The sequence below is a fragment of the Gobio gobio genome (genome assembly GCF_949357685.1).
Source record: "Gobio gobio genome assembly, chromosome: 8".
NCBI lineage: Eukaryota > Metazoa > Chordata > Actinopteri > Cypriniformes > Gobionidae > Gobio > Gobio gobio.
The window spans coordinates 30,667,390-30,681,016 of NC_137114.1; the positions used below are offsets into that span (position 1 = coordinate 30,667,390).

At 39.0% G+C, this 13,627-nt stretch overlaps 1 protein-coding gene across 1 annotated transcript in view; it reads right to left on the reverse strand.

The window, feature by feature from the left end:
* Positions 1-443: 443 nt before the first annotated feature.
* Positions 444-13,627, reverse strand: part of rtn4rl1b (reticulon 4 receptor-like 1b) — a 211,716-nt gene continuing 198,532 nt past the window's right edge. Inside the window, exons 2-3 of the mRNA XM_079823596.1 lie at positions 3,433-3,884; positions 444-3,326 (exon numbers count right to left, since the gene is read on the reverse strand). Coding sequence (XP_079679722.1) covers positions 2,352-3,326; positions 3,433-3,884 — 1,427 coding nt within the window. The 3' untranslated portion in view covers positions 444-2,351. The remainder of the gene's footprint in view (positions 3,327-3,432; positions 3,885-13,627) is intronic.

Consider the following 13,627-nt stretch of genomic DNA (forward strand, 5'->3'; position numbering starts at 1 on the left):
AGTGAATTCAGATCTAAGGGAACTGAATAAAACTATTCTGGATAGTTTTTACTAGTTCGTAAAAGAGATCGTAAACCCGGCTAGTGCGAAACTCTAAAACGTTATTGGAATCTTGAATACTGAGTATAACATAAGCTAAATGATTTAAATTGAAAGATAAAATATAAATCTAAAGTTAATGGTTAACAAAATCATTTAAAACCTTTTCATTAATGGAGTCAGATGAAACAACGAGGTAAATACATATAAAGAAATGTGTTTAAATTAAACTGTTTTGTTGTGTAAAAGGAAAGACAGTGATACGCAGAAACACCTTCTCCCCGCCATTGGACGCCGAGAATTGGACCAGTGGGCGGGCTTACAATATGTAAAAATGCATCTTCTGTCAGGCCTCGCCAACATCTGTAAACACACACGCAGAGTAAATGCAGACAAACACATTTAACATAAGAAGATATAGATTTTAATATCTTTATAAAGTTTTTTTTTCTTGTTTTTTTGAGAACAACTCGTTAAACCATCAAATCACTAGGATGGAGAGACACAGAAGAGAGAGAAAGGGAAGGACGAGAGGAGACTGGATTGTGCAGTTTAGTTAGAAAATGGTGCCCTACGGACAACAAATAAACAACAAAACAAAAACAAACAAACAAAAAAATCAAATGAAAGTAATAATAAAAATAATAATTGCATTCTGAAGAGAAGTTCTTCAGAGATTCAGGAACCCTGTTGTAATCAAAAATGTCATTAATGATGTCAGTGTCATAGTACTGATTAATATTTCCATTGCAGATTGTGATGATACAGTTCTCCTTATTTGTACAAAGTGTGTCATAGAACAGGAGCAATAGTTTTCCTGTTTTCCACAGCATCTGTGACGGGCAAACGTCTGTCATCCGTAGTGTCCCGAGTGTTCACACAATTGTCCCTCTCCTGGACTCGTATTTGCATTCACAGCAAACACAGTAGAGGCAATCAAGCAGGCCTATGGCTCCAAAAGGTCTTTTTTTGTTGTTGGCCATGCTAAATTTGAAATGTGTTTTTGTCATCAAGTCTCTTAAAGATACATTTAGCTTGTGTGTGTGTGTGTCTTTTTATTTGTTGTTTTCTTTTTTTCTTCTCGGTCTTGTTAAAACAGATGATTTCACACCGCTTTAAGAAAGAGAGGTGTCTATGTTTTCGATGGCGGGCTTAGGCTGAAGGCGCTTTTCAAAATAGAGTTCACTTCAATTAGACCTGTGTCCCCTCCAGAGTCCACGCCCCCATCAGCAGTCCATTTCCAAGTCCTCTGAGTCACAGCCAAACAAAACAAACAACACAGAGGACAAGAAACAAACACAACTCTATTTTTTTCATAGCTTTTTATACTGGGCACGCACACACACACATACTGAGTTTTTTTGGAAGCAGATGAGGTAAAATGGGTCTCATTTGCTTCTATAAACAATATAGCAGCTAGTATAACCATTGGCTTTTATGCGCTGTTATAAACAATACAATCCAAAATAAGAATGATTCACCTGAAGTCCCTTTTCAGAGCAAAAGCAAAGAAAATATGAAAAATAAATGCAAGAAGGTATTGAAAGGAAACAAAAAGCCATCTAAAGTGAAAGTAATGTTGTTTTTGGGCCTTACCTTTTCTGGGGTAAGGAGAATGTATGTGCCTTTGAATGGCTATTCCATTTAGGAGCACTGTTTATAACACTGTGTTCCAGTCAGTGGAATTCGATAATATTCCCACTATAAAGGAAGCAAGTCCTACTAATGTTTAAAACTCCTGATCTTAGGAGACCTTACACTGATATATTTGTAAATGTATTTGGCGATAATATGATAAGTTAAACAAAGGGCAATGTACTCGAACTATGTCCTTTTCATTTGATGTTATCCTATATGTTTGTTTTGGTGTTAGAAATGTTGAGATATTTCCTAAATACAATCTCTGTCTTCGCATATCTACGTTGCTTGCGCTCACATTACACATTCTTTTTACACATTTATTTGGTCATCTGTGCTTTCTTTCATTTAAATCGTTTTCCATTTAGAAGGGGACACCAGACCAACAGGAAATGGGGGAAGAAAAAAAATGAAGAACAACAACAGTGGCAGTGTAAGCATGTTCGGTTCGCTTTACTATTATTCTTGTTCCCCAACCCAAATTTGAGTTTATAACATCCAGTGGTTCAGTGTTCATCTATTTCGGTCTAAATGGCAAAGCTCCTTATACAATGTATTACACTTTATCACTCACACATACACACACAAACATACACACATTAGTAGGCCTGGTAATGCTGGAGCTAGAGCTGATCAGAGGACTGTAACGTATCCATGATAGTCCAGAATGGAGTTCAGCGCAGAATGAGCACAAGCAGTCCCAGAATACTAGAGAGAAAGAGATGTGTATGATGAAAGTGTCCGTCACAGTTGTTGGCTTGCTGGACCCCACTAGGGGGACGCACAGAGGTCCGGGGGGTACATTTGTGCTTTCTGCGGGAGTTTGAACCATCGGAAGATGTTTCATCATATTTCCCAGTGAAATCGGGAGAGGAATACTCCTTATCGGCCATCTCTTTTAAGGTGTGGACCTCGTTGGGTCCTTTTCCCTTGCTGCCCCGGACACGTTGGCGTGTGCAGTTCCGAGAGCGGCCGGGCCTCTGAGCAGGGTCTGTGCCCGGAGACCCTCCCGGTCCTGCTTGTACACCATTTATGGCAGGGGGTGGCTGGGGCAGGGGAGAGGGAGGGGAAGGGTATTGTTCATTCAGTTGGGGGTGGTGTGGGTGTGTTTGTGGAGGCTGGGCAGGATGAGGTTCCTGCTTCAGTGAGACCTTTTCTGTTCCTGCCCAAGTCTTGGTCTTACTCTGGTGCAGAGACTCAGATCCGGAACAGTTTGGGAAGTCCTCTTTCCTCAGTTGTTTCAAATCTTTGCCTGCCAGTTCTGCCGGTGCCATGCAACCCACTGATGACGTGGACCCCCGGAACTTTTTGAGCCAGTCCCACAGTGATAAAGCCTTACAGTCACACTCCCAAGGGTTGTCGTTGAGGCGAAGGTACTCCAGGGCAGGCAACTGGGTCAGACACTCTCCGGCTAACTCCGTCAAGGAGTTGTTGAACAAGTAGAGAGTAGTAAGTCGTCGCAGGTCGTGGAATGCCAGACGATCCACCCACTGCAGTTGGTTGTGGTGCAGTAGCAGCCGGTCCAAAGCCCCCAGTCCTCTAAATGTGTTTTGGTGCAGGCTCCATAGACGGTTCCCGTGAAGAAACAGGTGGCTCAGGTTGTGTAAGTCCACGTAAAGATCATCCTGCAGATACTCCAAATGGTTGTCCTTCAGACACAGAAACAAAACAGTGATTATATTAGTACAAGATGTACAAGATGTACAAGATGACTTGTGTCATTTTTCTACACAAGCAGCTATGCAAGTGACTCACCTGCAGGTACAGATACTGGAGGTTGCGGAGACCCTGGAAGATGTTATTCGGCAGTGCACTGAGGCCACAGCGGTATAGATGGAGGGCATGGAGCCGGCCCAGCCCATGAAAGGTTTCTGCAGACAGTGAACGTAGGTGGCGATTGTCTCCTAGGTCCAATTCCTCCAGCAAGGTGAATCCTTGGAAAGTTGATGGTTCAATATATGTGATATTGTTGGAGTAAATCCACAGAGTGACCGTGGTAGGGCTAAAGTGGCCCCGCAGTAGTCGATGGATCTTGTTGTTTTGGAGGAAGATGCGCTCACTGTGTGGAGGAATGCCTTCCGGGACGGACAGGAAGTTGTGGGCTTGGCAGCTGACGGTGCTGGGGGCCATATAGCAAATGCAGTGACGTGGGCAAGACCAGGAGAGCTCCAGCCCGCAGAGTACCAGCAGGAACTCCAGCCCACAGCCTAAAAAGAAATGGAGAGAAAAAGAGAGAGACTTAGTGTTTATGTTAAACCTAAAATACAGAATTTACGACTTGGATACCAATTTAAATTCATTTATGAATAAATTCACTGTTTGTTGTTCTTCAAGAAAGTTTCTCAATAATTGCTCCTAGAACTGTTAAAACCTGTGAAAGGCAGATATGTTCAGGTGTGTCATTTAATGTAGACGATTTACTAGGGGAGTTTTTCACTCACTGTATTGATTTACTTTTTTATTTAAAGGTGAATCATTGTAATAATGGCCACTTAAAATGATTGAGAAGGTTGAATGATATTGAGTATGATGTCAGTTTAGAGCAGTATATAGCCTTGTTTGTTGTTGACAAAGGGGTATTTGAGATTTAATGATGGGTCTGTAGAGATACCCAGTACAAAAAGAGGTTGGGAAACACAGATCATGTTGCAAAAAATGACAGATCCTAGAAAACTTTGTGATGAAGAGTGACCAAATCCATACTCCTTGGAATTTCAATTTACAATATGCCATTTCTTTTGTGTTTCTTTAGATCATTCATATATATTTGGAAATTAACATTAATATATACATTTCACTGAGCTGATTTCACTGATGTAGCATGTACTATACACAGTACATTTACATGGATGTACAGAGCTGTTGTTAGTTATTCAGAGGATACTGTGTCCACGAACAGACTGATGTACGTGTCAATAGTATCTGCAAGCCATCAATCTGGCATCAATCTGTGATTCATCTGTGATGAAACGCATGCATATATGATCTGGTCAGGCATGTAACATGACAACATTTGAACGTCTTTGTGTCCTTTTTAGGTGCCCAGTGCCTCATACTCATGGTGGCGATAATATCCCTGTTGAAAGGACCAGCTTTGCTTGTGTTGTGTTTGAGATTGTATATTGTAATGTAAACCCCACACACACTGAAACATCATAATTCAGAATTAATTTTACAGAAGAAAGTAATCATACACAACATAAGGGTTAGCCTAAATGATCTAATTGTTGTTTTTTTGGATGAACTTTCCTTTTTACAGACTTAACCACCAAGACTTCCTTGGTCAACCAGCTTCACTAGAAAGACTATTCCCAGGTTTGATCTAAGACGGTCTTTTCAGCAGCAATGGTTGTGACTTTCAATGAAATAAGGTCTGCCCTAAGAAACTAAACCCATTTTGAAAAGGAAATAAACAATGACAAGAAAATAGAATCATTTTAGAGGTTCTGAGCCCTTCGGGGAAGCTGCAAAATCTGGTATTTTACAAGTATTTATTTTCTCCATGTGTGTATAAATCTGGCTCACCCAGCTTCAGCTGAGACTGATCCCAGAGCCTACCAACAACCTCTCGAGTGCTTAGTTAAACCTGTGTTAAGCCTCTGAGAGGCATACAATACCCCTGCTGCTTTCTGACATGCTTCCTTGGAGCCATTTTGTGTAACTTATCCACCAATTCATCTACACACAGAATGGCAGGGAAGGAGAAAATTTTCCACTATTATGAGTGTCCCATTTGCTCACGAGTGCCGGCTTTCCCCCCGCCCTTCTTTTCAAAAATGCATTATTCAAAGCATCATTCCTGTCATTCACTCAAAATTGATTCGCTCCCGCTGCCTCTTAACATCACCATAATCCTCCAGGTTTCTGCCTTCAAAATACAGAGGCAGGAATTACGCTTTTACAGGAGATGAGCGGATATTTATTGGAATAGCTTTCGACTCCAAATGTGTCTAAGCTGTGGCATTCAGACGCAGACTCTACTGACCTTTAGCAATGATTCCCTGGGCATCTGATGACAGCGCCAGAGCAGCTTGCCTCACCTGCGAGTGAGTCTCGCTCCCAGAGTGGCCATGTAATCCCATTTGTCCTAACGGCATGCCAAAATGAAATATGTCCTCACCAAACGACTAAATAAGCAACCGAAACCCCTCACAAGCTCCCCCCTTGGGCCTTGTGCATACGTGTGGGATTAACAGAAAAATTGTTGTTGTTCCCGTAATGTCGGTCAGCTACTCTAAACAATGGCCTAGAGCAGAATTAGATATTACTCTACCGTTGAACATATGCTAATCGGTTTCTTAACAAAACTTTGAAGGATATAAGCCTGGATATGGTACAAAACTGGATTTTAGCACAGATAGCAAACATTTCAGAATATGAGATGCTTTACTCAAACCGCGCCATGAGGATGGGATAGGTCTGGGTTTTTTTCAGGGTATTGAGCTTGAGGGATTACAGCCGCCTGTCTTTCCGTACACTATCTCCACTCTAAATCAGACCGCAATCTGATGATGTCTGGTTCACAAACCTCAAACAACCTCAGTGTGCTGTGTGTTCAGATAGACTGCATGTACAGCTGTGGGTTTGAGAATTACCTAGCTGAGAGGAACGGCTCAAAGGATAGATCGTAATAAACTCCTCCTCAATGTTAAAAAAATCTAAAATAATGAGATCTATAGTAATCCAATATTACTTTAGCTGTTATCCATTCAGTGGATATATCTTTCATTCTTTCCCCATGTGTTTTGTTAGTGTGACACCTGTCCTTTGAGTGAATGAGCGTGTGTGTGTGCTGTGTTGCTCATGGAAAGTTAAGCTTCTTGGGATTTCAGCCAAATAAATCGGAAAAGACAAGGCAAACAACTCTGCTTTGGCTGGCGGAGCTGCTGAGCCTTTCCCCTTTATTTTTCTTACTCGTTGGCTGTTTATGTCTGTTTGCAAACCCCTTCGCATTAAACTTTGCATATCACATATAATGAAATTCTTCCTCAGCACTTTACATAATAGACTTATTCCTTTGCTGTAGCACTGGCTTTTGTGGAGGCGTATCACCTAATCGCACATACAGTGCTTCCCTCTGTCTCAGCTTTTGTCACACTGCAGGTGTAATTATTTTCTTCAAACTCCTGCTCTTCCTTCTTTTTTTATACAAAACTTCAACAGAGCTGGGTATCACCTTGTTGTTAACAGCATGAGGTGAGATAAAGATTTTTTTTATCATTCCCAGATAAAGAGAGTAGTTATCTGTGGCCCACAATCTAATAATGAATGGCACACCATCTCCCTCATCTCAGTGAAACACATACAAGTATATTTTACATTACAATGTATTCGCTAGGTGAGGGTGTCTTTAGTGTGCTTTAATGGCGTTAGGGTGTTCTGTGAGTTTTTATCATGTTACTATGCAGCTGTTAGATTGTTCTTAGTGTTTTTTAGCATGTTACTTTACAGTTGCTAGTTTTTCCTGAATATCTTTAACATGCAGCTGTGTGGTTGGTTAGTAGGGTGTTCTCGTTTATTTTTACCATGTTGCCATGCAGTGGCAAGGGTGTTCTGTTGCAATGCAGTTGCTAAAAAACATTTAGAACAACCTAGCATGAAACTATGCAGTTGCTAGTTGTTCTGAATGTCTTTGCTGTGCGGCTGTGTGGTTAAACTCTGTGTTCTGTGTGTTTTTATCATGTTGCTTGCTCAAATCAAAAGAACATTAATTATTTGACAAATGAAATCAACAAAGTTGATTTGACAAATGAAAAAATTGTGATAAATTATGAAAATATTTTTTACAGCATGTGTGTGTGTGTATATATATATATATATATATATATATATATATATATATATATATATATATATATATATATATATTAGGGCTGTCAACGTTAAAGCGTTAACACATGCAATTCATTTAAAGTCCTTAACGTGTTAAAATAATTTAACGCAACTAACGCAAATAAATTTAAAAGGTATGTGAAGCTGCGTCATTAACGTAATTTTTGTCACGCAGTTAGAAGACCTTAAAAGTCGAGAGTTTATTGCAATAACACTGAGCATCTACAGCACCTGTAACCCTGGTAAGAGGAAATTTCCATTTTAACTCGATTCTGCTTCTCTGTTTGTGATCAGGCCATTTAAAGCCGTTAAACTCTGAAAAAGTGTTCAGTGATCCAGAAATCGATTCATTCAAACAGTCCAAAACCGCGCTAATGTAAAGAAGGCCAGGCTGATTACATCAGACATATCAGAGAGAATAGAACCTCACATTGTGTTTTAGTGAATTATTCATTCCAGTGTGTGCTTTGCTTTAAAACACGAGCTCTGTCGTATTCTGTGATTTGTTTCTGAAGAGCGCAATTTTGGTGTCATACTGGAGTCGTACAGTAAGCGCGTGAGTGTCTGATGCAACAAACCTTGTATGTGCGCGCTCCAGATCACTGATCGCACACTGCATTCATGTACAGACACACAGTACAGTCGCGTTGTTTCCACACAAACTCAGGAAAGATAATGTTTGATTTGTCATATGTACGTTGTTGTGATTAGTAATCGTAGGTTTATTCAGTCAAAGCGGTTGATTTAGGAGTTTTTTTTGGCGTCTCCATGTGTGTTACGGTTTGGCTAAGGCAGGAAGACAAGGAGAGGCAGAGGAGTATCTCAAACGTAGTTTACTGAGGGAAGGTTCAAACACACATACAGGGATTGCATAGCAGGTACTAAATAACGGGTATAACGGTGACCGGACAAAGACAGAGTGAACAAGAGGAACTTATATACAAACACAGATGACTGAAATAACGAGGGGCACAGGTGACACAGGTGATAAAGAACTACACACAGCTGAACAGAACTAGACTAACGAGGGTAACAGAAAGTGGCGGGAAAGAGAACAAAGGAACATGACAACGAAAGAAAACACAACCAAAACAGACTGGACATGTGACAGTGTGGTCCTGTTCGGTATCGCAGCTTGACGTCTAAAATGAAAACAACCTCGTCGTTGTTGCTCTGTACACATACCATACACTGTGAATGCTGTAAAGTTTTTTATGTAATATTTTTTTCATGGGTGCTTAGGTGTGTATAAATGGACTCCTTATATTTGGTTATTTGGTATTAATTTTGGAATCTCCAATGAATCTTGAAGCTTGCAGAAAACACCGTTTTGTGAGGATCACCCTACAATCTGATTGTTTACTTTGGATATAGCAAATTATGACAAAATTAATGTGTTTAATAAGATAAACGGCGTATGATTAATTTCACAATAAGTGTGCGTTTTTTTTCATCTATTGACAGCATATATATATATATACTTGAATATTTTTACTCCTCTATATCACACCATCCCTGAGTTGTCATGTATGCATTAGCTCAGTGTTATTTTGGTGATGCTTTTTTCCACCTTGCAGTACTAAACTAAGCCTCACACCTGTCACCTCCCTGATCCTGGTCCTCTTTCAACCCACTTGGATCCCTTACACACAGCAATTTACACCTTCCTCATCCAGAGACAAGTTGAGAGCGAGAATAGGGGAGGCAGGATATTTTTAGTGCTGTGGAGAATGACAAAGGACAATAGTGGGATGAGAGGTAATAATGAGAAAGAGCACTGGTACAGGGGCCAAGGGGTTGTCATTTACTGAATATATTGGATAAGGATGAGTATCGTCATATTTTTTTTGCTGTCACCTGTCACAATCTGGTCCAATGATGAGGAAGATGGATCTGAATAATTTCAATAAGATAAAGTGTTTATTAAATAAAACAAACATGTAATCCACAGAAGAGTCTGCATAATGGTCAGCATAACAGTGTGTAAAACAATGCAGACAGGTGTGCTTTTATAATTTAATGTCAGACCCTGCGTCCAATGTCCATACTATCAGTCCAGCATAGTCCAAATGTCAAAATATTTTCAAACTGTGGATTCGTGCACACTATAAAGGCTAATACTGCAGACAACCCATTGCGCTTTGAAGGAGGATTTGGTTCAGAACTACAAAACACGAGTAAAAAGTGTTAACTAGAAAAAATGGCTTATAAGCATGACCGACGGTGAGAGGTTTAGATAAAGGTTTGAGTGACTAATAATCAAAGTTTAACCTGATAAAAAATATGTATTTAATGTTATCCATGTTATATTTCATCTGCAATAACAATGTGGACTTTTATAAAGATCCGTTTGGCCATTAACATTTAAATGCATCACTATGCATTAATATGAGGAGACTTCTCCGCATGAAAGACCCGCAACTGCAGATCACAGAGCTAAATCCTCCACATTTCATTTCATTTCCTACCATATCGGAGAAAAATGAAATTAAATGAAATGTGGAGGATTTTAACTGTGACAATATGATTGACAGGCCAGTTTACAGTGACAGGATGCGACAGAGAGCAACCCTTAAAGACACAATTGTATGACGTGCAAGTATGTCCCAAAGCTTGTCTGCTCTTTTGTTACACACCCAAAAGTATGGACTTTTTCTTCACAAGAAGGGTACATACTTTTAGGGTGTAGTATAATTAGGCGAATTGGGACGTGGCACATGGCAACTGAAAGGTGGTGGGAAACTAGAACAAAAGGGAACGGGTAACAATAAATGACATGAATAAAAAAGATGGTGACATGACCAAATCAAATTAATACGATTGTTTTGACCACTCCATGGCGCTTCGGTCAATAACACCAAATCCCGCTCCCAAAGCTCGGCGAGGGATTATGGCTGTGGAACAATGGAAGTCATGTTGTTGTTGTGTGTGGCATTTTCCATGGTCTCATGCTTTTGTAAGCCACCAATCTCGCCCAGAACACTTCCTCAGTTCATTCTTTTATTTTCCCTTTCATTGTCTGTCTTCCTTTCCTCAACCTTTCTATCAATTTTGAAGGCTTGTTAAGCTGAGGCTGATTAATCGGCCTGCAACTGGGCTCGATGTTTGACCCCGTGACCCCGCGGTCACCGTGCCTTTTCATGCCATGCAGATTTTAAGCGGGGAAATAAATAAATAAATAAAAGCATAAAACAGAATGGCTCTGGTCCCCAGACAGTCAGCGCAAAGTAAGTGTGCGGAATATCAATGAAACATAGTTCACACTAAATTCGCCCTCATGAATAACACATGGTTGCTAATAGGAGAGAAATGGTCCGTCTGTTTCCCTGCGTGACTCTGCCCACCATTACACTGGATAAACTCAATTTCCTGTTCCTCTCTAAGGACCCTGATAAGCACTTGGCTGTTTGTTGCCTTGCTCGCACAAGTCCGCAAATGACATGCTTTCATATAATAGGTGTTCATGCTGATGTTCGCACATACACACAGTGTTTGACAATCAAGCTAATGGCAAAGCAATAAAGCTCTGCGTTGATTGGTTTGAGCCTTGTTTGCATAGCCAAAGGGAAATCGAGTGAGTTTTTAGTCATTGCAGACATTATTTTCGAAGTTAAACTGTGGTTATAGGTAGACAGACATTAGATGAATTAATCATTGACTGAGGGGTTAAAAAAAATGATCCGACGTTGTCCCTGAACAAAAGTGTGGTATATGCTGTGTCACCCACAAAAGGAAGATTAATTTCCCGCTGACATAATAGGCAACTTCATCTTTGTCCTCCTGACGCATTTAGACTAAGCCAGGGGTCTTCAACAGGGAATTATTCTTGTGAAAATATAAGTTAAATGAAAACCACCTCAACCAAAGCTAAAGTTTGAAAGCTAAAGTTCAGTTTTAAAAACGAATTTGTAATGTACAAGTATATGACTCATTTATGATGTTTATATTGTAAAGCCTACATTTTTTATGTACAAAGTTCAGTATGTAAATACATTAATATTTTACTATATGCATGTTTTTATAGGCCAAGCTTAAAATGCAACATCCACAGAGAGGTTCTTGGCCTGAAAAAGGTTGAAGGCCGCTGGTCTTTATGTGTCAGGTAATTTGTTAAAGATATAAAGGTCAGTATGAGCTGTTTTAGGGAAAGAAAAGTACCACAATGTCATCATGTCGCAAGGTCGCTTTGGTGGTGTGAAAACCAATTACCTGAAAAGCTAGGCTGATCTCTACAGCACGGCAGACCTTTATCGAAGAAGTGATTGAGGCTTTACTGTGTGTACAACCAAGCACTGTACATTGAATTATCAGATTTCATTATGATTTACATTAATGTAGCCTATGTGACATTTGTTTGAAGTGGCTATTAGTTTAGTGTAATGATTAATGGCAGCAATTAGAGTACACTTTGACTTTATTATATTTGTGTGATCGGTTCTGTTTCCCCAAAACAGCCCACCCTGAGCTTGCTAGTTAGCGACGAGCTTATGCTAGCTAATGTAACAACTATTTATCTTAATATGAAATGACAAGCTGTTTATTTGCTTTTCATCACAGCAGCATGCTAGCCTAAAATCCCTTCATATGAGCAAGAGCGTGGGGGGTGGGGGGGTTATCATTTATTAAATAAGATATTGTAGTGGCAACATTCTGTTGTGGTTAATTAATGACAACAATAATGAAAGGCTGAGATGTCTCATAATTAATAGCTCTGTATTTCACTGCGTGTGTGCTTTGCTATATGTGTCAGTTCCAGATTTTTTTAATTGTCCTCATTAATACATGGCTGTATTTCTTTATTAATCGAGTAAACTCCTCAAAACCACACTTGTCCTAACCATGCAGGAATGATGCAATATATGGAAAAATATCTCTCACACACACACACACACACACACGTGCGCGCGCACACGCACACACAATATATATATGGGAAAATATCACACGCGTCTGGTTCACTCTTTGTTTTATGTTTTAATACCCATGTCATTACACATTTGTGTCCTCGTTAAACAAATATACCTATACACACACACACACACACACACACACACACACACACACACACACACACACACACACACACACACACACACACACACACACACACACACACACACACACACACACACACACACACACACACACACACACATGTAAATAAACTAAATACATTGCCATTCCAACATTTTCAATTTTATTTTTTGTTTTTAAAGAAGTCTCTAAAGCTCAATGCTGCAGTTATTTGATCAAAACCGTGATATTGTGAAATATTACAATTTGTTATCTAAATAACTGTTTTCTATTTTAATATATTTAAAATGCTAATTTATTACTATGACTGCAAAGCTGAATTTCAGCTTTATTACTCCAGTCTTCCATGTCACGTGATCTTTCAGAAATCATTCTAATATGCTAATATTTTAATACAAATTTTTTTATTATCAACAATGTTGAACACTGTTGTGCTGCTTATTATTTTTGTGGAAACTGTAATAATTTTTCAGGAAAAAATTTTATGAATAGAAATTTCAAAAGAAATATATTTAGAAATAATACTATAGAAATGTATATTTTGTCACACTGTAAACGTCTTTACTGTCACTTAATTTAATGCATCCTTGCTGAATAAAAGTATTGTTTGCCAAAAAAAAAAAAAAAAAAAATCGTACTGATCCCATACTTCTGTACAGTAGTTTGAAATCTAAATTTTTGTCTTCCATCACACACAACCATTTAAAGCGACAGGTGTTTTGATGGTTGCTTGGTTTGTTTTTTTTCTTGTTTTTTTCCTTTTTTTTATTGCTATAATCCAAAATGGCTTCACAACTTTATATTTTTGATAACTGACTTTTGGCTGACTTATTACTTCAAATTGCTTTTTTAAAGAAGAATAGATGATAGGATGTCTCACAAGTATAGTTGAATACATACATCTGTATTTTTAACCTAGCTCTATACTAAATATTTTCCAAAATAATAGCTTTGTTCAATTTTTGTATTTTAGGATCACATTTAGTCTGTTTTAATTATTAGCAATTAGGTAATTATAGCAATTATGTCAATGGGAAATCATAATTTAGATTATATAAACTTTGCAAGTGAGTGGATGTGTTGG